At 40.6% G+C, this 26,593-nt stretch overlaps 3 protein-coding genes across 8 annotated transcripts; all 3 read left to right on the top strand.

The window, feature by feature from the left end:
* The first annotated feature begins 323 nt into the window (after positions 1-323).
* LOC121723468 lies at positions 324-8,947 on the top strand. 2 transcript variants are annotated; one of them, XM_042109174.1, is made up of 5 exons: positions 324-499; positions 1,655-1,752; positions 1,938-2,021; positions 3,414-3,598; positions 6,236-8,947. In XM_042109174.1, the coding sequence occupies exons 2-5, from the start codon at positions 1,665-1,667 to the stop codon at positions 7,121-7,123; spliced, it is 1,245 nt and encodes a 414-aa protein (XP_041965108.1). In that variant the 5' UTR covers positions 324-499; positions 1,655-1,664; the 3' UTR covers positions 7,124-8,947. The 2 variants fall into 2 exon arrangements, with proteins under 2 accessions (XP_041965108.1, XP_041965107.1); XM_042109173.1 differs by lacking the exon at positions 324-499 and adding an exon at positions 1,002-1,366.
* A 2,533-nt stretch (positions 8,948-11,480) lies between these two features.
* On the top strand, positions 11,481-16,357 carry tnni2a.1 (troponin I type 2a (skeletal, fast), tandem duplicate 1). The gene is made up of 7 exons (XM_042109216.1): positions 11,481-11,566; positions 13,459-13,489; positions 13,889-13,925; positions 14,093-14,221; positions 15,480-15,569; positions 15,697-15,873; positions 15,957-16,357. The coding sequence occupies exons 2-7, from the start codon at positions 13,482-13,484 to the stop codon at positions 16,053-16,055; spliced, it is 540 nt and encodes a 179-aa protein (XP_041965150.1). The 5' UTR covers positions 11,481-11,566; positions 13,459-13,481; the 3' UTR covers positions 16,056-16,357.
* A 457-nt stretch (positions 16,358-16,814) lies between these two features.
* On the top strand, positions 16,815-21,623 carry LOC121723479 (troponin I, fast skeletal muscle-like). Of its 5 annotated transcripts, XM_042109203.1 has the most exons (9): positions 16,815-16,986; positions 17,241-17,312; positions 17,768-17,789; positions 19,678-19,710; positions 20,262-20,298; positions 20,414-20,542; positions 20,739-20,828; positions 20,945-21,121; positions 21,234-21,623. In XM_042109203.1, the coding sequence occupies exons 4-9, from the start codon at positions 19,703-19,705 to the stop codon at positions 21,318-21,320; spliced, it is 528 nt and encodes a 175-aa protein (XP_041965137.1). In that variant the 5' UTR covers positions 16,815-16,986; positions 17,241-17,312; positions 17,768-17,789; positions 19,678-19,702; the 3' UTR covers positions 21,321-21,623. The 5 variants fall into 5 exon arrangements, with proteins under 5 accessions (XP_041965137.1, XP_041965135.1, XP_041965134.1 ...); XM_042109201.1 differs by lacking the exons at positions 16,815-16,986; positions 17,241-17,312 and having other exon boundaries at positions 17,732-17,789; XM_042109200.1 differs by lacking the exons at positions 16,815-16,986; positions 17,241-17,312; positions 17,768-17,789 and adding an exon at positions 18,604-18,730.
* Positions 21,624-26,593: the final 4,970 nt, after the last annotated feature.

Raw genomic sequence — 26,593 nt, forward strand, 5'->3', positions numbered from 1 at the left:
CCTCTGTACTGTGGGGAGTGCTGGAGTTTAGTAGCCCATACGAACGTCCAGCAAATGTGTCCAGCCCCACTCCCAACTGGTCAGGTTAGGAGTTTAGCCCAACTCCAAACTTTGAAGCATAAACAGAGGGTGCTGAAGGCTTTACTAGCTTATTTTAGGCCACCTCAGACAACGAGCTCGCCTCCGAAGAGACCACTGCTGGGGCAACACAAGAGTAAAAGGGACAGCTGTCTGAGCTACATTGAGTCGATCCAGATGTGACCTCTGTTTCCATAGACCCATGACATCACGCTCTGCTGAGGTTTCCAGGATACCTGACAAGCATTAACGCACTCCAATTAAGGAGCGACTCGAATACGCAGTAGTTCTCAAGTGAAAGCACACAGCGAGCGCTGATGGTGTCGACAACAAGTTGCCGCTAAAAGCCAGAGAGGGAGGACGTTACCTTTCGAGAACAGAACACCTACATTTCACGCACGCGAAGAACACATTTTCAAAGGTGAGTGTTGGCTCATTATGATTAGCCTATGATTTTCGGTTGGGTTAACTATTCCAACACGTGTTTCGTTCCATTTGAAAGAATTATCATTGCTAGTTTCCCTTACACAAAATAACAGTAGGCCTAGGCAAAAAAGTTCAAATGCAGTTATAATGTAGTTCTTCTGAAGTAGGCTATCCTACAATGCAGTTTGCTATTGCATTTCATGCCCAAAACACTATTGGTTGGGTTGTGTATCCATAGCCTCCCCATGCACTCTGAAAAAATGTAGCCTATCATTTCAATTTTTCGGAAAACGACAATATCGGCATCTGAATTGCCGTTGTCATTTCTGTAAAATATAATATTAGGCTGGGTGAAATTTAAGTTTTTTTGGTAAATCCTTAGTAATTCTGATGGAACTACATTAGTGGCTACTAATGACTGCATTTCCCAGAGAACACTTCTTTGTCGCTCTTCTGAGGTTGAAGCCCACGTGAGTCCCATTCAGCCGTGAGCCACAGAAAGGGAGTGAATGGCGAGGGGTTCGTTTTGCTAAATTCCGTCAGTTCTTTTCTGTTCGTTTCTGTCGATGTGAAGTGATTAAAAGAGAATCCATTTTGAGGGGGTTTGTTTTCGTGTCCGTTCAGTATGCCTCCGTGATTTATTTGGTTGTATCACTGACAGTGACCAGGGTGGATACTGCACCAGTTTGCCAGCAACCAGTAGCTTCATATAATGGTGCATATATTGCGCCGTGATGATTCGCGTTTTGGAGAGATAAAAACATTATAACAGCAGCGATGAGTCGTTGCATCCAATGCACGTTTTCTCGTTTCTTTAGCCATTCGTGCCAATATCACTCCAGATTGAGTGCTGTCAATCATGGTGAGATAATTTTCTTGTCTTCTGCAGCAGTTGTCTCATTTGCTTGAATCGATCTAAGGAATGTTGTGTTCTCAGTTCGTGGTACTTTATATGGTTACAGTGCGGGGGTGGTGTAGCCGATGATAGATGCCCGCAATCTAAGTTACTTTCTCTCTCTCTCTCTCTCTGTATGTATGGAGGCATTCAGTTATGCTTACTATGTTGCATTATTGTTGAAACAAGGACACGCTGAAGATTTTCAAGCGTCTCGCTCAACTAATTTGTATCTTTGGATTTGTCTCCCAACAGGGGGCAGACGATGGAAGCCCTTGACAAATGGAACAAAGACTTCATAGCGCTTAGGCTGTTGGATAAGAAAATAAACTCCAAACAAAATGGCAGGACAGGTATTAGTATGCCAGCTGAGTTGTAAAATGTGTGAAATAAAGAGGAAATGTGTAAATATATGTCATAATTCACATCCTTAGTTCTTATGTGGAAATAGATGTTATTTATTGCTTAAACAAGAGAGGACATAATCATTATTACAGCATCTTACTTAATATTAACACATGTATTTTTGTTCCTCCAGGCATGATCGTTAAACGTCTCAATTCATTCAAAGCACACAATCGTTTACATTCCCAGCCCATCACCCGTTCAGAATGTGTTACAGGTAAGAAAGTCTGACTTCCTTCCTCCACAGCAATTACCCTTTACCGGTCAGACCTGATGGATATGCTCCTGCTAAGGCAATAATTTCCGCATATAATAACTGAAAGCAGGCACTGATGGCATAATTGCAGCCCTGTATGATCTGACGTTTTTGTTGATAGTGACTGGGGGCTATGTAAGTCTGATGACCATCTGATCCAGCTCTCTGGGGCTTTCTGTAGTCTATTGTGTGCCCAGCAAGGTTGTCTCTTATCTTCACTAATTACATTTAGTGACACTGACAAACATTGACATTTTCGCTGTCCTTTGTTAATCATGTTGAGCCTTTCTTTTCCTAGTGCTCTGGGGTAGTGTTAATGTTTAGCCACACAGCAAGCAAACTGTTCACTATCCAGAAAGCAAAGCCAGGCCTATTTCTGTAGTATGTGATAGCCTCATAGTTTTTTTTATGTGTACCTAATATTTAAAAATGCATCACTAGATGCTTGATGTATTCTACACCATCCCCATTCCCCTTAAACTCAGCAAGTCATTATTTCTCTTTGGAGAAAGTAGATCTTCAGGAGGCATTTAAAAAAAACAAATACAGTTTGACGCGGTGGAAGCATTGCAGCTTTCTCCTGAAGAATGACTGCCCTTTGAGAAGGACAATCAGATTACAATGTTCTCTCACGACTGTTCCCTCACGACTCTCCCGTCACTGTAATGCACTGACTCCACTCCACTTTCACTGTGGAGAGGAATGCTCCAGTGTCAGCTGCATAGCCTGCCGTGTCGAGACATTTTTCTGGGAGTGAGCGAGCGGACAGGTATGATGCACGGGAGAGGGGGGGGTGATGGAAGTGGGAGCGCTAATGCTTGAGTCGTGCCGCTGCTAAAGACACTCCAGGACCATTAGTGAGTGTCCTGGTGGAGTACACTGCTGGGAGGGGTTTCCGCTGATGCAGCAAGCTGGCCAGTGTGGGCCCTGGATGAGGGAGGCGGGCTGTTTCATGTGTGTGTGGTGGTGGTGGTGGTGGTGATTGGTGGGAGGCAGGGTGTACTTCTCGCTCTGTGTTTCTCATTTTGTTTTAAATATTTTTACTAATTTTTGTTGGCTGATTGTTATTCATTTGTTCATTTTAATTTGTTCAAAATTAACTGTCTTTCTTTCTACCCCTGCCCACTCCCCTTTTTGATGAATAGATGTTCTTGACTTATTTTTGTTTTAAATTTCAGATTGAACGATATGTATACATATTGTCACCAGACCATATTCCAGTCTAATTGTCAGCCCATCTGTGATCACTGACCTGAAATCATGTAGTGTATACCGCAAAATGTATATGAAAAATGTATTTTTTTATAGATGTGATGTTGACATTTCCTCTCTCTGTGCCTCTGTGTATTGCAGGCTCCTGCCCAAACCTGATCATGAGTAGGAACGAGCACGCGGACCCCAGGCCTCTCCCAGTGGCACTGACCCCTCAGCTGCCCCCTCGGTCCCACAGACCCCTCTGTCTGTCTGTCTCCTCCGACAGCAATGGCCGCTTCAAAGCCCTCGAGACCCAGGAGTGGAAGAACAACCTCAAAGCTCAGGTAGTACTCACTGATACTCAGTCAATTTTAGTGGTTCTGTCACACTTCAGTAGAAGTAACCACAAGTCATGTCAGCTTACAGTCTTGAGAGCTGTGAAACACAAAAAAAGTCAAACTTGATCCTGACCATCATCAGCAATGAACTCTACTTCTTCATCTACTGTAGAGTTTGAGCTCCACACTCAGTCATCTGTGTTCTCATTCTGCATGTGGCATGCTGTCCATCTTGCAGCTAGGGATGCGCGGTATATCGGCAGCCGATTTATTATTGGCCGATATTGCCCTGACATCGTCATACTCAATTGTAGTCAGAATTTAAGTCTGATACTGCTCCATTGGGACGTGATTATGGGGCGTGTTTCAACCGATATAGAGAGGAAATGCCTCTGCACTCAATTGGATAGACCTAACCAATCAGAGCAACAAAGTAGCTTACCATGAGCTGTAGGAAGAACACCCGAACCACCCTTCTTCTCCATTAATGCCTTCACATTGTTATTATACTGTCAATATTTTGTACAACACCTGATAGGGAAATCTAAAACCACGAAATACGTAGCAGGGTAGGCTATTCGGAAAAACGGATATTTCCCCTCCTTAGTTTTAAAAATAATTGCGTTCACACAGATGCTAAAAACAGCTGGGGAAGGGTGTCCAAACCCCTCAAGCGAACAGGTGACCAATCAGAGATTTCAAACTAAATGTGGGAACAACATGTCACAATGCAAAAACGTTGTTTTCTCTTGATTACATGCAAAAGTGAAACCGGAGTTTTCACACATATCCACGTCAGAGTTTTCAGAAGTAATCGTTTTCAGTGATAAAACCTCCGTTTTGTTGTTAATGAAAGGCAAAACCACATGGAATAAGCATTTTTCCTATGTGTAAAAATGGTCTTATAAGCCATCTGTTTAGCTTATAACCACAGTGTTTTTGTTGCAAACAAAATCAACCGAATCATCATACAAAGCCCAACTTGATTGGTCCGAACAGCTCTGGTTCGGGCATAGTTGCTCCAAAATGGAACATGTCCAGACCGAACTTCTCGACCTCAAATGTTGTGGGCGGGGCTAGGTTCGGCTGGCTTCTAGGCTAGTGTGTCTGCACTTTACCGTGCTAGTTGGGGAAACAAATAAACAAACTCTTTGGTGGGATGAGTCAGTAGATAAGTAGTTTATAAGTTGTATTTTACTATTATATTTGCATTTTGCTACTTTGGGTTTTGTAAGTTATTGACCTTCGGGGATAACCCAGAGGAGTTGCAGCTTTTATGGAATTACCCCTCAGTTGAAACTAAATTTCCCTCATGAATTCTGATTTGGTCGTTAGCTTTTTCCCAGCTTCTAGCCGTTTATCTTCGTTGAGTGTTTACTCTCGTAGATATGAAAATGATTCACACACTGTTGCTGGCTACCATAGATATACTGTCAATATATATATATATATCTATGGCTAGCCACTCGCAACTCACTGACTTCACGTTCACTTACATAGGCCTAGGCTACTGCTATTTTGTTGACTGCTATACCATTGGGGACTATGAGGAGTTCTGTCCATCATTGGTGGTAGGTAAAATTACTGTGAATAAATGCTGTGAATAAATGCTGTCCCTAATTAATTTTCCCCAATTTGTTTTCAAGAGTAATAATATCGGTTATCGTATCGGTATCAGCCACAACAAACCGATAAATATCGATTATCGTTGTCGGCCCTAAAATTTCATATCGGTGCATCTCATGCACACATAAACATGTTGTCACCTATATAATGGGGAGGAATTCTGTCGGTATATTGATGGCCCATCCCTATTGCATTGTATATTTAGTCAGTTTAGTCTAGGAGTGTCACGATTTCGATTTTATATCGAAATCGATCGAAATTACATCTCAAACTTCGAACTCAAAAGTAGAATCGACGATGCAGCCACACTGCAGCGTCAAAACTCCTCTAATTTTAGGCTGCAGCCAGTTAAAATATATTTTCATATATACACACCAACCTACCGAAATCGAGGCCCCTCTTGCTACTTTGAAATCCCCGGTGTGGAAGTATTTTGTCGTTCATTCACGTCAATTAACACTAACTTAGCCTAGTCAACTTAGCAAGTGAAAAGATGATCTAATTACAGTCCAAAATTAATTTAAGGCTTAAAATGCACATTGATAAGTACATATTCCATGAACACTAACCTTGGGTCTCTTCGGAGTACATGCTGAAACAATTAAAATTATCATTCTGTGTTGTTTCATTTCACTATGTTCACGTCTCTGTTTTAGCCTAATGTTAGTTCTGTTTACATTACAACCTTGCGGTTGGAACGGTTTCAAAATAAAAAGCGGTTTCAAAATAAAAGCCCCCCGAAAAGGAAAAGGCCAAAAAAATGTAAATAACATACAAGGAATGCAATAATAGTAATATTTAAAAAAAAAGATCTAAAATCAAATTAAATCGTAACTTTAAAATCGAAAATGACATCGAATAGAGGATTTGGAGAATCATGACAACCCTAGTTTAGTCAGTTACAGTATATTGTTAGTTTATTGTCAGTTCTTTTGCTTTTGACCTTATTTGGGATAAGGCCGGTTGATGGGTGTTTCAGCCTTCTAATTTCTTGGTATTGCGCTCATGTGTTGTCAGATGGAGCAGGCCCACAGTGCAGGTGCCGCCAGCAGCACGGGCTCCCTGGAGAGGGCGTCTCTCTTCTGCGCCTCGGGCTCCACCACTACCTCCAGCTCGGGCTTGTCCAGCCCTGTGGAGACCCTCACCAAGAGCAAGTCGTCCAGCCGCTTCTCACTCTTCTCCCCACCCTGGAACAGCAGCTCCGAGTCCGACTCCAACCCACCTTCGCGCTCCGGTTCCAAGAAGCTACGCAACTACAGCCGGCGAGGGGTGATGGCATCTGGCGGCTCTATTGGCAAGGCGCCCGACGCGCCTGAGGCCAAGCACGGCGGCGGCTGCCCTGAGCACTTCCAGTACTCCGAGCCGGTGATCTCCAAGGTGACGGACTATATCTACGTGGGCAACCTGAACGCGGCATACAGCGGGCGCACGCTCTGCCGCAACAACATCGACAGCATCATCGACATGAGCAACCTGCCCGGCGAGGCCAGTCTCAGCCTCATCCCGTGCACGTGCTCGCGTGGCACCAAGCACAGCTGGTCCCGGCTCAAGGTGGACATCGGCGAGCTGCCCGAGTCGGCACCGGAGAGCCCCGCGTTCAAGCCGCGCTGCTTCGAGGACATCAACGAGTGCATCGACGCCTCCACGGAGAAGCGCAAGCGCGTGCTGGTGCACTGCCGTGACGGATTCTCCCTGGCGCCCACCTGTATCATCCAGTACCTGATGGTTCGGCAGAACATGCGGCTCATCGCCGCCTATGAGCTGCTGAGGGCCAAGCACCCGCTTAACATCCGGGAGAGCCACCAGAACGTGCTGGTCAGCCTGGAGAGAGCCCTCCGGCCGGGGGGCAATATGGAACCCGAGGGCTTTAAACAAGCCATCTCTCGGAAGGTTGCCTGGACCTGACCACTCTAACCCACTATAGGCCCCGGCTATATATATATATATATATATATATATATATATATATATATATATATATATATAATTTTTTTTTTTTTGTTCTATTCAAATGAAATGGTCAATGAAGAATTTTGAAGAGGCAGCTTTTTTTAGGTTTAGTCAGCTGGTTAATATTGGTTGTCTATTGGTTGTGAGTTAATGCTAAATATTTCCCCTCCCTCTCTTTCTCTCCCAGTGGTAGTGGCACAGAGCTTGTGAATTTTGCCTGGTGGCATACTCAACATAAGATGCAGACCTGCTCGCTTTCAGGTTGGAAAAAAAGTTCTCTGTACAGCTGCTAAACCGTTCATAAAGTACGTTCACCTAAATTGAAACTGTTATCAATGTCTGGACATTGTGTTTTGTAAAATTGGGGGTGGGGTGGGGAGGGTTGGGCTAACAGAGGATCTCAGGAGACCTAGTGATGTCACCCCATTGGCTGCCATATAAGACGCCAGCGTCCAGCTGACTGAAATCAGACCACGAGGCTGGCATCCCAGAGCCCCATGTGTAGGCCAGCCTGATGCCAGCTTTTAAAGAACTTCTCTCTGAACACCCGGTGACAGTCAGAGCCACAGGCCTTTGGTACAGAATGGGGAGTGCCATGAGTGGTGAACAGTTGTCCTCTATGAGGATTATTTGATTTTTTTCCCTTTTTTTTTGCGTTGGCCCTGTTGAAAATGTGAGCTGTTGTGTATGTGGTGAAACTGGAAGTGGCCAAAAAGTGGTATCTATTTACTGACTGCCAGTATTAGTTTTACTAAGTCTAATTGTGATGCAGTGGTCTACTGTTAGGCACGGTTATTCATTGCACTACTTACAAGGTACTTGCGCACAGGTGATGGTTGATGTTTTGGTACAATGGTAGGACATATTTGGCCACATACAGCAAAGATATAGGCCATAGGCTCCTTGTTTTCTTTTAGGTGCTGTAGATTAATATCGCTCTAATAGCTGTACTGAACACCATTAGTGATTGCAATATTGTTCTCCCCCATCATGCTGTCACTCACTGGACACTTTAATAGTAATGGTGTTGCTCTTGCTTGTCAACAGTGGTGTTCTATTTTGTTACTCTGTGACCAATGTAATGGAAATGGATGCTCAAAGTTTGGTGCCTTTGCTTGAAGTTTTCTCGAGTCAGCATTACTACACTGACACAATCTGGATGCAGCGGTTGAGCATTAACAATGAGGTTATTTGATGCGAGAATATTATCTATAAGTGCTATTGATGTGCTGTGTGGCATATGTACCTCTTCTGGCATATGACAAAATACAGTTTGATATTAGTACTTGCTCGTCATATGTGAATGTTTTGTTTTCAGTGATCATGCTGTGAGCAGTGGCAGTATATTTTGTAAGTGATGGTGACAAGTGTGCGTCAATCTATGCTAATAACCTACATTTCTCTGTAAACATGTTTGACATGTATGCCATCGGAGGCACTCCAGCGATCTCTTGTTCTGGGCATTACAGAAAGGTCAGGCTTCGAATCAGGTAAATTTGCCACCAAAATTCCAAAGTGGTCAGCTTTGGCTGTCCTTATGCCTGGTTAGATTGTGGTGTTAAGTTTTTTTTTTTTTATATTGTTTTCTCCTTCTTCCTTGAAAGAGTGATGTGCTCTCTGACTTTTAGGTCTAACAACTTGATCTCTCAGGTGAACTTTATTGGCCTAGAATGTTCTCAATGAATTTCAAACCAGAATATGTGATAATGTATTTTCTGTATCATGTTTTTAGTCATATGCATTTCTATGTAGATATTAAAGACCAAGTTTAAGCCAGCATGTTCCTGAGTAGATGTTTTTATTTCCATTGTTTACCTGATATTCATGACATTTTTTCCTTGTTTACTTCTGATACTAGAGATGCATATACTGCATCTGTGATAACAAGAGTAGTATTTCAAGGGCTTAGGGCTCCTACACACAGTTGCGTGCGTTGCAGTGCTGGAGACGCATCCCATTCACTTTACATGGGCTCACGTCATCCGTTGCCGAACTGAATTGTGGGTCCGTTACATCGCGTTTCTCCCGTCGCTCTCGTTGAGAAGTTCAGCTGTTGCTGCACCGACAGATGGCACCGGCCAATCAAGCCGATCGACGGACAGCACCAACCAATCAAATTACGGTTATACTTCAAGTCATTTGCATAGCTACCGTCGGGAACACCCAACTGTGTGTAGAAGTCGTTATTTAACAGAAACCGTTGGTGCGTTTTATGGAAGGCTGTAAACATGTATACTTTGACATGGACCCCTCCAATATTCAAAGATGCTCAAAACGCATAATTCACAAATAAAATTAAGCTAACTAAACTTACTAATTACTAGTATACATTCTATATGTAACTAGCCAACAGTGTAAACGTAGGATCCATTTAAGTTCCCATCAGTTGCTGATGACAGGAACACTATACCAATACAAACACTTCACTTCAGCAAGGACGTGGCTGAAAACGTAACATTAATGTTTATGTTCATAATCATTTTGCACTGTAGCGAGTTAGGAAAGCATCATATATTGGTAGTTATACTGATACTGCAATTAAACACGGACTCATCCAGTTAAAAAAAGTCATAACTTATTCTGGGGTGTCATTGATTTTGTTTGAATACTATGTAGATGATGCCATGGAACCACAGTAGGCCTAATATAGCAACATGTAGGCCTACGTGCAAAGACAAAATTAGAAAAAGCAGAGCATACATGCAAATATGCAAAGTTTTAAAATGTACTTGGGATATCTGGACTTATTTTGTTATCACAATGCATAAACATATGTTCATATGATTATACTGCAGTTATGGTTGTAACTGATGTAATTGATTCATCCCTAATCCATAGCAGTGTTTTTATTTCAATCAAATGTTGGACTTGACTCCATGGCTAAGGTCTTTATTTTAATGCCCTAAACCCATTGTTTCATTTGTCAAATTAGATTTTGGATGCCCTCATTCACTTGTTATACATCCTTGAGAAGTACTGGAGCATTTCCTACCAACCTGTTCAGGAGAGTACAATCAAACACCCATTTACAGGGGACAACGTCCTTTGTGTTCCTTTTGCAACATAAATCTGTTCCGTTCGAGCGTAGGCCAGTGGATAAACTGACAAATCATCTTTTTTTTGTCATTCTTTCTTAAATGCTTTTTTTGTATTCAGTGGAGCTGAATGACTATGACTACTGAATGTGAGGCCTCTCAGCATGATGAGGGTAGAGCTTTCTAGCACACTCTCACAGTGCAAATGACTTTGGCTGGGCTAGCCACTTAGTGCCTCTGTTGGGCTCCATCTGTCAACACGTTGATCTCTGCACATTTTTCCTCCCTTTCCCCTCTCTCGGAGACTAACTGGTTTGAAGTGACGCGGTTCTATTCATACTCCTCTGTGGAGTCTCCCAATGGCACTCCAAACGGGCACCCGGCGGCCCCCGCGAGTGTGTGGTTTCCTCAGGCCTCTCTAAGGCGTAACCCAATCGTCCCTCTTCTCTCCCTTCTGACGACTGACAAAGTACACGCTGGCCAAGGGCGGAAAAAAGGGAGGCTGCCCTGGACTCTGCATCAGCTGGACATGAACATACGGGTTGGTTAATGGGTTGATTTTCTCCTCTTCCGTTCTTTCACACATTCCCGTCAGTCATCTCTCGTTTTTCATGAGGTCAGATTATTTCCTTCTGCCTGGATAAACCTCTGTCCCTGTGCCAGCACACGATCACACGCGGGCAGCGGGCATGCTGGCAGAACAGGCCCTGCCAGATCCATGCCAGATCCGACCCAGCACTTGCTGCCCTCTAGGTCTACACCTCCCCTTAAAGCACTGGTCTACACCTCCACTTAAAGCACTGGTCTACACCTCCCCTTAAAGCACTGGTCTACACCTCCCCTTAAAGCACTGGTCTACACCTTCCCTTAAAGCACTGGTATACACATCCCCCCCCCCCGTCTTGGAACACCACTCACCACAGCTGAACCCAATCCTATAGCCCTTTCCCACCCACCCACCCATGTACACACACACACACACATCACCACCACCACCCCCTTCTTAGAGTAGGAACAAGGCATTGGAACGGTCTCCTCCTCATTCTTTCAGAGGACGGGTGCCCCTGCTCCTGCTAAATAAGGGGTGTTGTCTGGAGGAGCAAGATAATGAGCATCCCTCTCCTGCAGGAAGGGTTATTTATATTGTGGGAAGAAGGGAGGAGTTGGAGGTTCCATATAGAGTTTCAGGTGCTTGTTAGCCAATTGGTCTGGCAATGAGTCTGCTACCATAAAGAGAAAGATGGGATTTACTTGGCCATTGGGAAATGCCATATATACCATCTGATAATCAGGTCTGACCGTGGCCATTCGTTCTTCTCCACCCTTCAGTTCACTGTCCTTTCCTCCACCTCTTCACGCATAGGTAAGAGCTGTACCGTTCTGACCTTTGTCAAAGCCTTTGTTGGCTGGCGGGATTAACACCTTGACCGTTCAAAATGCTTTGGACTTTATCGGCTTTGGGTACCATGCATGTGTCGGTGTGCTGCGCTAAGATTTAATGATCTGATCTGAAGCTGTGGTCGCCGGGTTATTTGGACATGAAAATTATGCTTGAAAATATGTCACATCCTGTTCATCTTGATTTAGGAATATGGGGTCCATTGAAGTTAATCAGGTTTATTTGTATGGTAAAGCTTGTGTTTTAAATAGGTGCAGAATTTGAACAGGTAGATTTGTTACTTTTAGCTTTTCTTTGGAATCATTTGAACCTTCTGAACCATCTCTATGTTGTTAGACACTGATGACAAAATGATGAGCGTTTGTTTACTCTTCATTAAATGTTAGCATGCTGTGTTTGAAAATGAGCCTGGTGACATGAAATATAATCTTTTTAGATAGTTGGATTCTAAAAGGTGATACACCTGTGTTTATTTAGCTGTCAACACAGCAGTTGATCATGCATACTCCTCTGGCACAGGGAGTACTGGGGAACTCTTAATCTTTATGAATCTGTATTGGTAGTTGGAAGACATTTATGGAGGGAAAATATGCAAAGGCATTTGTTGGGTGAGAAAGGAGATCATTATAGATTACACCACATTATCACACCAGTTATATCGGCTAACACTTGTCAAGCCAGGAGTGTGGTTGTGTGTGTGTGCGTGCGTGTGTGCGTGCGTGCCTGCGTGTGTGTGGTGTGTGTGTGTGTGTGTGTGTTTGTGTGTGAGGTGTGTGTGTATGTAATTGTTCTTTCAGACTGAGATGCAGCAAACTTAGGGGTATTACTTAGGGGCTGGGATATTTGTACTTATTTAAGCTTCTTTGCAATGGTTTTGTGTAAATGTAGTGTTTGTTGCTCAGTCCTTTCTATTGCAAAAACAATAATAATGTCATTTTCATTTTGAACTCTTGAATGCCTGATGCACCCTCAGTTTGATACAGTACAATATGACTACAGTAAATGCAACAATAATTCCTAAAACGTAATGACTGCACTTATTTATGATCGTTTTTATTCTTGTGTACAGGGGCCCCTCTGGGGTGGGGTGTGTGTGTGTGTGTGTGGGGGGGGGGGGGGGGGGGGTTAGGACGGTTCTAAGGGCCCAGCACTGACAGGGGGCCCCCAGAGAGCCCCCCCAATAATACTATACATTACCAGGGGGCTCAGAATTATCGTCTGTCATAGGGCCCAAATTATCTAGCAGCGCCCCTGCTTGTGTATGTACCGTTGTGTGTGTATGTGAAAATCACTTTATTTATCCTATATCCATTTAGACCTACTATCCGCATTAATCACTTAATTTCTACTGCAGCATGGTCTCATGTTTGAGACATCTCAGAGATTTTTCCAGAGGGTCGTGTAAGCCCTAACACTGGTGGTATCAGGTTTTCGTCTAGAGCCAAGTTTACCATAACAGTGCCACCCGTACCACAACAGCTGGACTAGATGGACTCCTCCAAATATAGATACCCACATCCACTTAAGACCAAATGGCTAATCTTGTGTTTGGATAAGATTTCCTCCTGGACCTGGAATTATGAGCACTCTGTAGGAACGTACTTCACAAAGTGATTCCTTATTCGTAACTGCTTTGAAGGTGTAAAGTGGATTTTGTTCACTCAGCACAATATTGTTTTTCAAATGTTATTGCTATCCTGTGCTGCAATCTGTGTATTTGAGTAGGAACTAATCATCACAGTCTCCAAATAATGTGTACTTGATATTCAGCTTTCCTGGTCTTGGCTTAATTGCACTTATATAAGTGAGGGCAATTCTATTCTTATAGAAGTAATGCTGACTTTCCTTATTTGCAGAGCGTGAACAATATTCTGCCAAGATGTCAGAGTAAGTTTGTTTGTTCGTTTATTTGTTTGTGTGTTTGTTTCTTCCTTTTGTTCTGTCTTCCTGTATTTCTTTCCTGCTTTTTTGCTGTCTTTCTTTCTTGATTATTGCATTTGATTACTGTATTTGTTAGTATTTGATTTAGGTGTCAGTTTTGGGGATCATTTCATACCTTTTCCTTATTTGGTTGTGTTGAGTTGAATCAAACATTGCATTATATATCACGGTTACAGTGCTAGTGGGATACACACAATGATATCAGTACCATATCTTGAATTTCCCCTTGGGGATCAATAAAGTATCTATCTATCTATCTATCTATCTATCTATCTATCTATCTATCTATCTTTAATGCAGTTTTTGCCTTTAATATATGCTAATTATTTCCCTGCAACACTTCAGAAAAAAGATGTCATCGAGTCGCAAATACCATCTGAAGGTACAAACCCACTGATTTTGTTTGCACAACGTAATGTTAAAGTATGACACACTCTTTATTCTGAAATGTTTAAAACATATTTAGCCTTGACACTGGTTAGAAATGGAACAGATGACTGTCTTTGAGGTAAGAGGCCTTTGACCAATTTGCCTTGTGTCATCCCTTAGAGCTTGATGCTCTCGATTGCCAAAGGTTTGCTGGAGGCAGAGGTGATAAGAGGAGAAGAGGAGAAGAGGGTGTACATGTCAGAAAGCTGTCCTTCTCTCTCCTTGCCCAGTGGTACACAAGCCTTACAGGTACCAAAGCTGAGTTTTACAGAAGCGTAACGGGTGTACAGCGTCCCCGTTGGAATTGTAAGGTTCTATCTGACATTTTTGTCAAAACTAAATTATTCACATTCTTATTTACATCCTGTAGGGTGTTTCCTCAAGTTACTTGCATTTTTGGACTTTCTATATACATAAAGGGCTCTATTTTGACAATCAGAAATGTGACACAAAGCTTTTCTTATCATGAAGCTCATTGTTATCTTACACTTGGTCAGTGGCGAATTTTCAGGATATGTTTTCGATGGTAACCCCTTGTCAGTCAATAGCGAAAGTAATTAGCTGTGTAGAACTGTTTTGTCATTGACTAGAGACCACGGTGAAGTTAGTTTCACTTTGCTTATGCTTTCAAATAATAGACGAGTGCAGATGCGTGTAGGCTATACTCTGCTAGTCCCAAACAGGTTTTAGTAAAGCATGGTTTGGAATACATGTTCCATATGTGCCACTGACTATCAAAATACTGATGCGCTGTTTGAAATTGTGCTGCTTGCTGTTAAAGGGAATGACACGAGATGATTTTCAGAAGAATAACATATATATTTTTTTTTTATCTATTAGAAATAGTTAAACATTTGATAAAAATTGTGATAGTATAAAATTGTATAAAAATTGTAATTGTTTTATTGTATAGTTTAATAAAAGTATTGAATAAATTATATTATGCTTGTGAAATTATAAATAATATTATGTTTGAGGCTGTTATGTTCTTTTGTGGTATTATGCTTGTGTTTCGATAGCCTGATTAGTGCAGGCGACGTTTGTATAATCATCTCGGGGGATAGTGGGGGTCGCGGCACTGGCACCGTTATTTTGGGGGTCGCGGCACTGGCACCGTTATTTTGGGGGTCGCAGACTGAAAATTTTGGGAACCCTAGGTGTAAAGCATTACACCTATAAATGGGCAGTTGTGTGTAAGAAAAACATGTAATTTGTTTCCACTTAAAAAAACATTACAGCCTAAATATGTTCTAAGTAGCCAGAATAACCAGAAACCTGAGTAAAATATGTGTTTTGTTTTGTGCCTTATGATCTATGTATTGTCATCATAGTTATTAGTAGTAGTATGCAACCCATGAAATTATGAGTACATCATTTAAAGTTTTGCTAAACAGCTGTAACACTTACCTCATGGTATAGTGTTGAGTGTTAAAGTCTTTTTAGCACATTGTTGTTGCATGCTTTGGATTGTGTAAGGTTTGGAATGTTAATGTAATTCTGTTTCTAGGAATTTCTGAGAGAGCTACATCATAAAATTGATGCCATTGATGAGGAGAGATATGACCTTGAAGTTAAAGTTAACAAAGGTGTCAGAGATGTAAGTTTCCATCACTGTCTAGCTTTAAACATCATACCAGACATGAAGTTAAACACTATTTGTAATTTCCTCTGTTACATATTTAAGAGGTTTAAATCACTGCTGTTTTGCTGTCTTCTCTCTCCAGATTGATGACCTCAAGATCAAGGTGCAAGACTTGAAGGGCAAGTTCAAGAAGCCAGTCCTGAGGAAAGTACGTATGTCTGCTGATCAGATGCTTCAGGCTCTGCTGGGCTCCAAGCACAAGGTGAACTTGGACCTGAGAGCCAACCTGAAGCAAGTCAAAAAAGAAGTCAAAGAAGAGGTGAGTAGTTTGGTTTGCCTGCCCGTGCTCCTTCATTCACTGGCAGTGGATGTGTCGCTGTAATAAACTCAATGTCCTTACAGGAGAAGGAGTTGCGTGATGTTGGCGACTGGCGTAAGAATATTGAGGACAAGTCTGGCATGGATGGCAGGAAGAAAATGTTCGAGGGAGGCGAGGCATAAGTTTCCTCCCTGCAGCTAGATTGTTTTCAAAGAGATTTTCTATAGAGCCTTAGCTTTCAATAATCCAATTCTGCTATCTCTAAATGTCTGAAAGAACTTCTTTTACCTTTAGGCTCAACCCTAAATCATTTCTTGATGGACAATTTCTTGAAAGTCAATGTCTTGATGAGTCATTCAGTCTGTTATTTTTTTGGTATGGCATTTCTTTTAGTGATGACAGTCAGAATAACTCTTATATGCAAGACATTAAGAATGAATGGAATTTCATCTACATTTGTAATGATCTGAATAAATAACTTTGAAATAAAACAATGTTTTCTCTATTTTTATGTCTACAAAACTATATACATACTTTGCTTGATGGTCCCGGTTGTTGTTAATTTAGTTTGCAATTTTAAATGGGTGACTAATTTTAAGTAATGCATTTTAAGTCATCACATGCTTAGCTGAAATGATGTTACACTAACTTAAATTCAATTGACTGTAAATACATAGCCACACAACTCTCTCTCTCTATCTCTCTCTCTCACACACACACACACACACACACACACAAATGGACAATGAGCAGGGACAAAGGCATTAAAACAAGTTAAACAATGTGAGTATAGCAGTACATATTCCAGTCAATATTAATGTATACCATGCAATTTATTTTAAATGTATACCAGAAAACAACTGGTAAAGATTGAGATAACTGAGATGATTGACATCCTTATAACTGGGTCACTGTCACTGACCTGTGTTCAACCTCTCCTTGTACATTTTCGTCTGGTCTGCCTCTGCCATCTCCTCCCTGGAGTGAAGGGAAAGATAGATCTCATCTGTTCCCAGTCTTCCCTCGGCTAACCCCCCTGGCCGGCTGAGGCAGTTTGACCTTTCCCTTGGCCTTACGTCTGACAGCATTGGTTGGGTTCTGTGTGGGTGTCATGTAAGTACTGGTATTGTGTTGAAATCTTTCTCAATGTTAATGACATAACTTTAGAGGAGATTAGATCATTTCATATCTCATAGTAAATACTGCTCATTTCAAGTTTGCTCATTATCTGCTGCTAATGGTTAGGCCAATAAAAATAAATCTAAAACATGTTTCTCTGAGAATGAGATGTTGGTCTGAGAGTTTTTATCAATTGAATGTCTGTGTTATTTGAGTTGACTCACTTCATTGTTGGTCGCATTTAACAGATATTCAGATACTGTATTCCTCTAAGTATTGCCATTTGTCTGGGATAATCAATGAACTTGGCTTCATCTAAGGTAAGGCCCTGTTTATTGATGTTTTGGTTGTTTTTTATTTATGATTTATTGACATGTTGAGCAAGAATTATTGTGTGAATACCATAACTCCAATAAACTCTCCATGCAAAAATAGTTTTGTGAAATTTTAAAGCTGAGAGAATGTTGGTTATTTGAGTCAGCCTTACATCTGTCATACTGAACATAACATAAGATGTCTTTGTGGTCTTTGTTTAGTATAATAGATAATAAAAGATAATAACGTAACAATCTCGAAGGACGTAGTTATTTATATAAAGGAGTGGGCAAGGAGGGACAGGACTGTATTTCATGACCTTGTCAGCCTATTGGTTTAGGGGGTAATCCATTACCATAAAGAGAAAGGCAGGATTTACAGAGTGATCAGAGAATGCAATATATACCTTCTTAACACTTCCTCTGCCTGCCTCTGCTCACTTGTTTCCATCTTCCAACAGAGCAACCCTGTTCTTCTCTGAGGTAAGAAGTATTGTATGTCATATTTTCAGGGAGACTTTCAGGGGTTAGATTGTTGATGTTTTGGCAAATCTACAGATTATTTCATTATTATAGGAAACCAGCTGTGAATAGAGAGGTTTTTAGCTAAGACAACTTTTCTTTGGAATGTCATTGTGAATGAGAAATGGCTTAAGGCACATTTTAACATAGCCTACAGCAGTTCTTGTCTAAAGACATTTGCTTTTGAACTGTTGCTTAGCTGTTTACTCCGATAAGGATGTTATACGCCTACTATTCCTGTATAATGCTGTATTGATCATTCATTCAAATCATTGAGCATTTAATCACCTGTGATTTACAATCTCATAAAAACATTAATTTGACAGCTGTCATCTCATGCGCTAGGCTACTTAAGACAAGCATAGCCTACTGATACAGTTAGGCTAAATACAAATCTATCCTGTCGAGTATTTGGTTGTTTTATTGCGATAGTTTTCTGCAATGTCATTCTTTCAAAGAAATTGAACCGATAAGTGAGAGTAAAAAAAACAAAAAAACATTGTGGATGGTGTTGATTTATGGACTGTGACCTCTCGCGACCAGGATGATCTATGGACTGATGATTTGACACTGAAACGCTATACCACGACAAGCAGTACGCCTGAAACGGATCCTCAAATGTTTACCTTCCTGTCAGCACTGTGCTTTTGGCAAGAACTGGAGCCTACTTTGCGGCAGTTTGCTGCTGTAGCTGTAACCTAGCCCTGGCAGCAAATGTAATTTGCTGCCGCTAGGGTGCGTCTAGATTTCTAGGATAGCTGTAACCATGTTTCAATGGAAACTGCCCTATGTCTTGGGAACGCTAACACGCCGTTGGGTTGACTGGCATGGATAAATCACCGAAGGCCTGGAGGGATTAACCATGATCCACTGGGACCTTAATCTGAGCAGCTGACGGAGTGGTATACCCTGTCTGTTTCCAAATATATCGGCTCCTTCATTCCTCTTTGTTAGCGCAATGGAGTTATCAGTCTTGGTATTTCTTGTGATACGATCTTGTATAACGTTTTCCGCTAAGATTGAGTTTGTTTATTCGATGTGCATTGTAGGCCTACTTGTTCCAGCCATTCACACCTGTTCATACCCATACCTGAAGTTTAGGTTTCGAGGCATATCAAAACGGTTGTGTTATCATCATGTAAGACGTGTAGAACATCATCCTTCTCTAATGCCTTCTATAAAAAGACGACACGTGTAGACAGTAAGGGTAGAAAAAAAGAGAAGAGCGGAGGGTTATTTCAGTGACTTTCGACGATGTCTTGGTCATCTGAAGGATGTTCAAGAAGGCAGCGCTGGCTCTACATTGATCCCACTAGGAGTGTCGAGTTGCAGCGACTCCACAGATAGGGCTGTCATGAGCGCCACTCAGGAAGGGCTCAAGGCTCCCTCCGTCTGCCTCCTAGCTCCATGGGCTCAACAACCCCAAGTTTAGAGTTACAAGGGCAAATGTTGGCACAATAATACATTTGCCAGTCACATGACGCAACCCCAAATCACTCCGAATTTCTAACTCTAGTGCAGGTGATGATGGATGTAGCATGTGAGAGCCCCTGAATAATAAACTCTGGGTTGAAACAACTTTGGTAATCAACATAAAACAACTGTAGGACGATGATAATTGACAATAGCATTTTATCATCTGAAGAACCTGATCTCATGACAGTTTTCTTGTGGTACCACATTATAGAGCATTACTTACAGTACGTTCCACCATGTAGGCGAGCTGAAATAGATTCTCATGAGCAGTTAAATCAAGTGTTTTGTTCCACCCTGTGCTGTCTAGGTATGAGAGGCTTAAGTCCACTTATGTTTGGAAAATAACAGTCTATTCTTTTTTCTTCTTTTGCAGGAAGTGAGGAACCAAATCCGGCAAAATGACAGAGTGAGTAGAAACTTTGATTTAGTTTTGTAAGTTAAGTTTAGCAGTTCACAGGTTTAAGCTGTGTCTTGCAAGACAGTCCTATGTCTTCTTCCCTGTTGCTGTAGCCTTGTCAGCAAAGAAGGGACAGTAGAGCGGTCAGGACTTGCACACTGTGTGAACTTGAACTTGCTAGTACTGCACACACCACAGAACTAGGCCACACAACTTCTTCAATATGCTGTGCAGGGCCTACAATCTAAAAGAACTGGTTGTAGGGTTACTTGCCTAGCTGGTTCTGATTTAGTTGACATACATTTTGCTCATAACAGACTGTGGAGTGCCTGAAACATTCATTTCTCAATTTATTTTAATCTCTATTGCTATTGTATGACTAGCCTGCTTGTTAATTTTAGCCAGTTATTATTTGCTGGAAAAGTTAGGTATACTTCTTGCCACTATGTGATTTCTTGTTAGTTGTGTGTTAGATTTATATCATTCTTTTCATGCATTATATTCACCAATCGTCCACTTGAGGGTTTTGAGGGTTATTATAATTTTCTACTTCTTTTTAGGAAAAGGATGTCTATGAGTCGGAAACACAACCTGAAGGTATGGTGCTTTGCTTTTGTCCTAAATCTGGCTCAAAAGATGATGATCAAGCCAAAATGGATTTGAGATGCAACATTAGCCATTATGTATCAGCAATTCACCGATTCTCTTCCAGAGCATGATGCTCCAGGTTGCAAAAGATCTCCTTGAGGCGGAAGGGGTTCAGAAAGTGGAGGAGAGGGAGCGGTACATGGAGGAAAACGTCCCACCTCTCGTCCTGCCACACAGCAAAGATGAACTGCAGGTACCTGCAACCACTGGAAAGCACTCGTTCACCAGTTTTGTATATTGTGTGTTGATCCTATACCAATGATATTTTTACAAATAGACGATTTCCCAAAGATTAGAACATTTCCCCTGCATTTTGTTTATAATTAATGTGCTTTGGCAAAATAATATAAATAATTGTAAAATAATTGGCTTTTTTTTTCTTTCCTCAGGAGCTGTGCCGAGAGCTGCACACAAAGATAGACATAATCGATGAGGAGAGATACATTTTAGAGCACACAGCAAATCGAGTTATCGATGAGGTGAGGCAACTGAATCTTTGTCTTTAGATCATCCATGAGTTACCACCCATTACTGCTCCTTTTTCCCCTTCCTGTTATCCACCACTCTGTCTCTTTCTCCACCCATTGAACCTTAGGTTAAGGACTTAAACATTAAAATCGTGGACCTAAAAGGAAAGTTTAAGAAGCCACCTCTGAAGAAAGTACGTATGTCAGCAGATGCCATGCTTCAGGCTCTCTTGGGCTCCAAGCACAAGGTGAACTTGGACCTGAGAGCCAACCTGAAACAGGTGAAGAAGGAGGTCAAGGAAGAGGTGAGTACTCAATAGGAAAACATGAACACAAAACAAGTCTTTTTCTAAGCTGTATATTCAGATTGCATTTAGATGCCACATACTAAAACAGGATTTTGTAAAATCTTCTTAGCCTGCAGATGTTGGCGACTGGCGTAAGAACCTTGAGGACAAGGCTGGCATGGGTGGCAGGAAGAAAATGTTTGAGGGTGCTAATTAATGTGTCCATCGGGATTCTGAGATGTCACATCTTTACTATGATAATTAGTTTTATGTCAGTTATGTCAATTAGCTAATCTCAGACACTGCTTAATGCCCTGACTGGGTCTATCAAACTGGTATTTGTGATTCATTGTCAGCGTGTCAGCCTGTGCTACTGTGTTTGGGTACTCTGGGTGTTGTTCTACAAGCTTGAGTTGAAACGTTATCATCCACAGTCTGTAATTTGCTTACTTTTGTCTCTTATTTTCACTCACTCAAAGTGTGCAATGCATTGTTTTCTAAAATAAAATATTTGAGGAAATGTTTTTGTGTACTATGCTGTATCAATCCCAATCTTCATTCATCAACAGTGTTTTGGTAAGTGTGCTTTCTTTCCTTAATACTTGCTGTTTACAGTACACCATGCCAATAGATGCAAAATTACATTTCAATTCTTTTCTTTTTTTTAAAAGACTATAGTTGTGATATCCTCTTGGCCCATCTTTGAAAACTGCTCCACATCAGTGTTCAACAGGTAATGGCTTTTCTGTGCTCACCACACTCACTTTGCTTTAAACACTAATTTTATAATGTATATATATGAATAGACTTCTGCAAAGTTGAATGGTCTCTTTCCTAATCCATTCAATACAAACATAACCTCTAGTGAAAGTAACATTCAACTGCTTTTGTATGTGTAATCGATCCTGTCATGAGGAAGACCACTAAATAAATATGCAATAAAACAAGACTAACAATCTTGAAGGGTAGGTTATTTATGGTTATTTATAAGGAGGGAGCAGGGAGGGCTATCTGTGGGTCAAGTTTCAGGAACTCGTTGATCCATTGGTCTGAGCAAGAGGCCAATTCCATAAAGAGAAATGGAGAGTTTCGCTGAGCCATCACACAATGTCATTAAAACTCTAGTAGTGCCTCAGACGTCCGTGGAGTCTCGACTGAGCACCACTGCTTGCCGGCCTCTGTTAATGGTGGAGATCAATTCAGCCAATTCCACAACAACTCTGGAAATCAATGGGATTATACTGTAGTGGATTATTTTTATTCTTCTCACTTTCTATTGGTGGATTCCTTTTCATTCCTAGTACTCCATCTCTCTCAGGCCGGGAGAGAAGCTCCCATCCAAATGAACACCACCCATGTGGAAAATATATACTGTATAGACCCTTTCAACAAGGTAAACAAAAACAATGCTTGAACGTTCTATTTGGGCCCCAATCTACTTCCTCTGCATTGAGATAACATATGGAATGTTAAAACGGAAGCCTTGTGGGGCCAACTATGATGCTGATAATGGAACTCTTGAAAGGGTCCATATGGTTATGTTTAACATGCCTTCATCATAAAGGATCATGCTGCATCATGCAGTACAGGAAGATTTGTGGCCTACATTACACCCAGATGATGTCCTTCAGTGATACTCATGAATGTTCACAACTGTTCTCAGATGCTTGGGGGTTGGTGTTCTGCCACAACGGGAAGCCTTAGCTCCAGTTCCAACTGATGATGCACTGTTTACCCAACAAGTATGTAAGCTTTGAATGTTAAAATGAATACATTATTATTGTTTTTAAAAATTAATACATCATTATTGTTTGTAAAGATGAATACATTATTATTGTTTGTAAAAATTAATACATTATTATTTTTTTGTATGCATTTCTGAACAAGTGCCGACATTAACTTATTACTGTGCCCTTTCACAAGAAATGCAAGTGTTCATCTTTAGCATTTGTGAGTTTAGTTAATACTAATAATCTCAGTAAAGTTAAAAACTAGAATGTTGACTTTAGTGTAGTGTGCAATTAAGAATTGAAGACATATTGTGTCATTTAAGTAATTGCAAGGGATTTTTATAAACTCCCAGATTTATGAAATAGGCACAAATAACACCTAGAATATGACACAAATCTTTGTCAGGTTAGGCGAAGATTGCTTTAGGATGAAGTCCAGCACTATAAGGGGTCCTTGGTAGAGTCTTAATATATGACCTGGTGACGTGTCTTTCCTGAAACCTAACCTGTCTTCAAGCCTTTCATTTGGAGCTGGGATCCTTCTTAATTTGACAGTGTGTCAGTGTACATGTATTTGTATTGATTTACGTTCACTGCTCCAATTACAAACATTTGTTTCCTAAATGTGACTTAACATTGTCTATTGCTCATAAATACGGTTAAATCATTGAAGCACCATAGCAGCCTTCATGCCACCATTCGATACACCGGCTAATAAGGCAATAGGTGGGGTGGAAACTATTCATTAGACGATGAATAAGACAAACAGAGAGTTCCTCATTAGCACCTCATTGTTTAAAATTGGAATAAAAATCCAATCCAAGTCTGAAAATAATTATCTTTGGTTTTATAACTTAATTAATTTTAGTCTGAATATGAACACATGGGTAATAATATACATTCAGAGTTTACGTTCCATTCATCATTGATTTGTTTTTATTTATAACTCGCTCCGTTTGAGAACCATGTCTATGATATCTCAAATGGCATGTTTGGTAGTACATGCTGAAGGGTTATAAATGACCTACTGAAAACAAGCGTATCATAAGAGGCATCCTTAAATAGCAACTGCTGAGGTATCCGCCATAGTTAGGGTCGATTTTTACTTTTGAAAATTATTTTATTTGGAATGTGGTCAGGATCGCTGTCTGCTCCTGAAAGAATCAAATTGTTCAGTCCATTTTGCAGTAAAATTCAACGGGTAGTTTCAGATGGATTCTATACAGTTAGCTACTTCACCTTTGTAAACACATTCTAGTTATGATTACTGACAGTTTCCTTTATTTTCATAGGGTCTACGATAATCAACAGGTCAGGATGGACGAGTAAGTGCTATTTGCTGTGACTTGTTCTACCATGTCAGTCAGGTCTTGATAACATTTTTTACATCGAAGCAAATGTATCAGTCAGTTGCTTGATTCATTTGAAATTATTTTGATGTGAAGAGGAATGTGGAATCTTGTCAATGATTAAGCTGTAAGACTTCAGTGAATTATTCAGATAATCTGTATACACAATATATTGTGAAATTAATAGTCGACAATAAGTAACTTAATGCAAACATTTTGAGTTACTGGTATTTCCTGCTTAAAACTGTCTGCTCAACCGTTTGGTAGAGCACACTTTAAGACACCATACCAAAAAATCCAAATGTTTTGAGTTTAAACATATGGAGCCATATCTACCATTTGTGTACTACATGTTAAGCACAAAATATTAGCTCAGTACCTCTGTAATGTCGAAGGCCACACCTTCTCATCATTTTGGTCTATACCATGAAGGGGAAACTAATTCAACTATATAAATCACATATTTTCTGAAAGCTTAGACCCTCAGGATGCAATCAAACATGACATGAGACATGTCCCACCCTCCTCATTAGTATGCTGCCCATGCATTAAAGATTGGGTATTGGTCAATAGTGTATATGGCTAATACGGTTTTGGGCTATCATGTTATGAGGAGGGTGACAAATATCAAAACCCATGTCAGTTCACATCTTGAGGGTATATGCTTTCAGACAATGTATGGTTTAGGTGGTTTAATTAGTTTGTCCTCCATGATACAGCCCAAAATGTGTCAGCCATACGCTTAATTTACAAATACCCAATGTGTTATGCATGGGCTGCATACTAATGAGGAGGGTGGGACATGTCTCATGTAGTGTTAGATCACGTCCTGAGGGTCTAAGCTTTCAGAAAATATATGGTTTATATAGTTGAATCAGTTTTCTCTTCATGGTACAGACCAAAATGTATTGTGTACACTTTCTTCACCTAAATTCATAAAATCCCATTTATTTCAATGGGAAATTTATTTTACTACTAAAGTGGACTGCAGGTACAGTGGGAATGAGTTAATTTCTTTTTGACATGATTTTTCTTAAACTCTGGGACCAGGGCTACAAGATAATACCACTTTTTCTGGGAATTTGTTTTTTTTCTTTCAGTAAAACACAATAATCTCATGCCAAAGTCAGATAACTGACTTTTACCATAAACTGGCACCTCAACCGTTTGGTAGAGGTTCATATAAAAAAATCATCACTTTTATCATGGTGTGCCAGTTAAAGGGTTATGCAAATTTAATCAAGAAGTATTTGTTGTTTTTGACAAAATTGTTCATAACTAAGCGTGCATACATTGCCATATTTTTTTCTCAGGTGGTTTTGATTTTCCTTTTACATTATACATCACGTTGGTAGTGCCTTATTTCCTCATGATAAAACAATTCCGCCTTGTTGATGTGATACAACATTTGATAATGCTGTTAATTGTGGTACAGAAGAACTCTGGGTGTCGGATCGGACTTTGATCTGTGCAATCATTGAAATAGGTTGGCTGATGCATGTTTGATTTGTTTTTATTAATTGGCCTTTAAATCGTGAAGGTGAGCAAGATCACACTCTTTTGTTATTGAGATTGTTGTTATTACTTAGTACTGAATGACCCACATTCTAAAAGAAAAAATACACCAAGCAATTTTGAAGAAAAAATCTATGGCTGAAACACATGCTAGAATGTGTCCACTAGTTCTGTTATTTTTGAATAACCTAGAGCTGGCCATTCAAGGCCTGCATAACTATGTGCTATATCTGTTAATGCTTTTTGTACTGTATAGAGGGGAAAATTCACATGGAGGGAAGCGGTGCTACCCTGGGCTGGATAACTGCAGGTGAATTCTAGTTCACATATCAATCATTTTGCTTTACTGTTTTGCCTAGCTAGTAAACCATTATCACTAGTCTAGTGAGCCTTAATAAACTTTGGGCCCTATTTTGACGATCTAAAACGCAGTAGCGAAAAACTTAAATACATTTAGGGGTGTGTCCAGTCCACATTCGGGGTGGTTTTGTTATCAAACGTTGGCCGCTTGGTGCAAACAGGTTGTTCTTATGTTTCTTACAGTTTTTTCTGAATGCTTAAACACATTTTTTGTAACTATGGCTTTTTTTGCAAAACTCTACACACAAATGACAAAACCACTCACTGAGTTCGCAAAACTAAAAGCACAAACACTGCTTTGCACTCAGTTTGCAATTTTGTAACACACACTTTGCACAACTGTAGGCACAATGGCTATTATTTACACTATTTTGCCAACTCTCTGGCACACTTTCTCATGTGAAAACTGTTTTAGATAATTAGTTCTATGTTCTAGTTCTAAGCACTATAAATAAGCCACAGGTAATGTACAATGGTACAATGTACCATCAGTGTGTTGTTGGCACATTGTGTGCTTATTGTGATGGCTTGTGTTT

This window comes from Alosa sapidissima, chromosome 11 (genome assembly GCF_018492685.1).
Source record: "Alosa sapidissima isolate fAloSap1 chromosome 11, fAloSap1.pri, whole genome shotgun sequence".
Taxonomy (NCBI): domain Eukaryota; kingdom Metazoa; phylum Chordata; class Actinopteri; order Clupeiformes; family Clupeidae; genus Alosa; species Alosa sapidissima.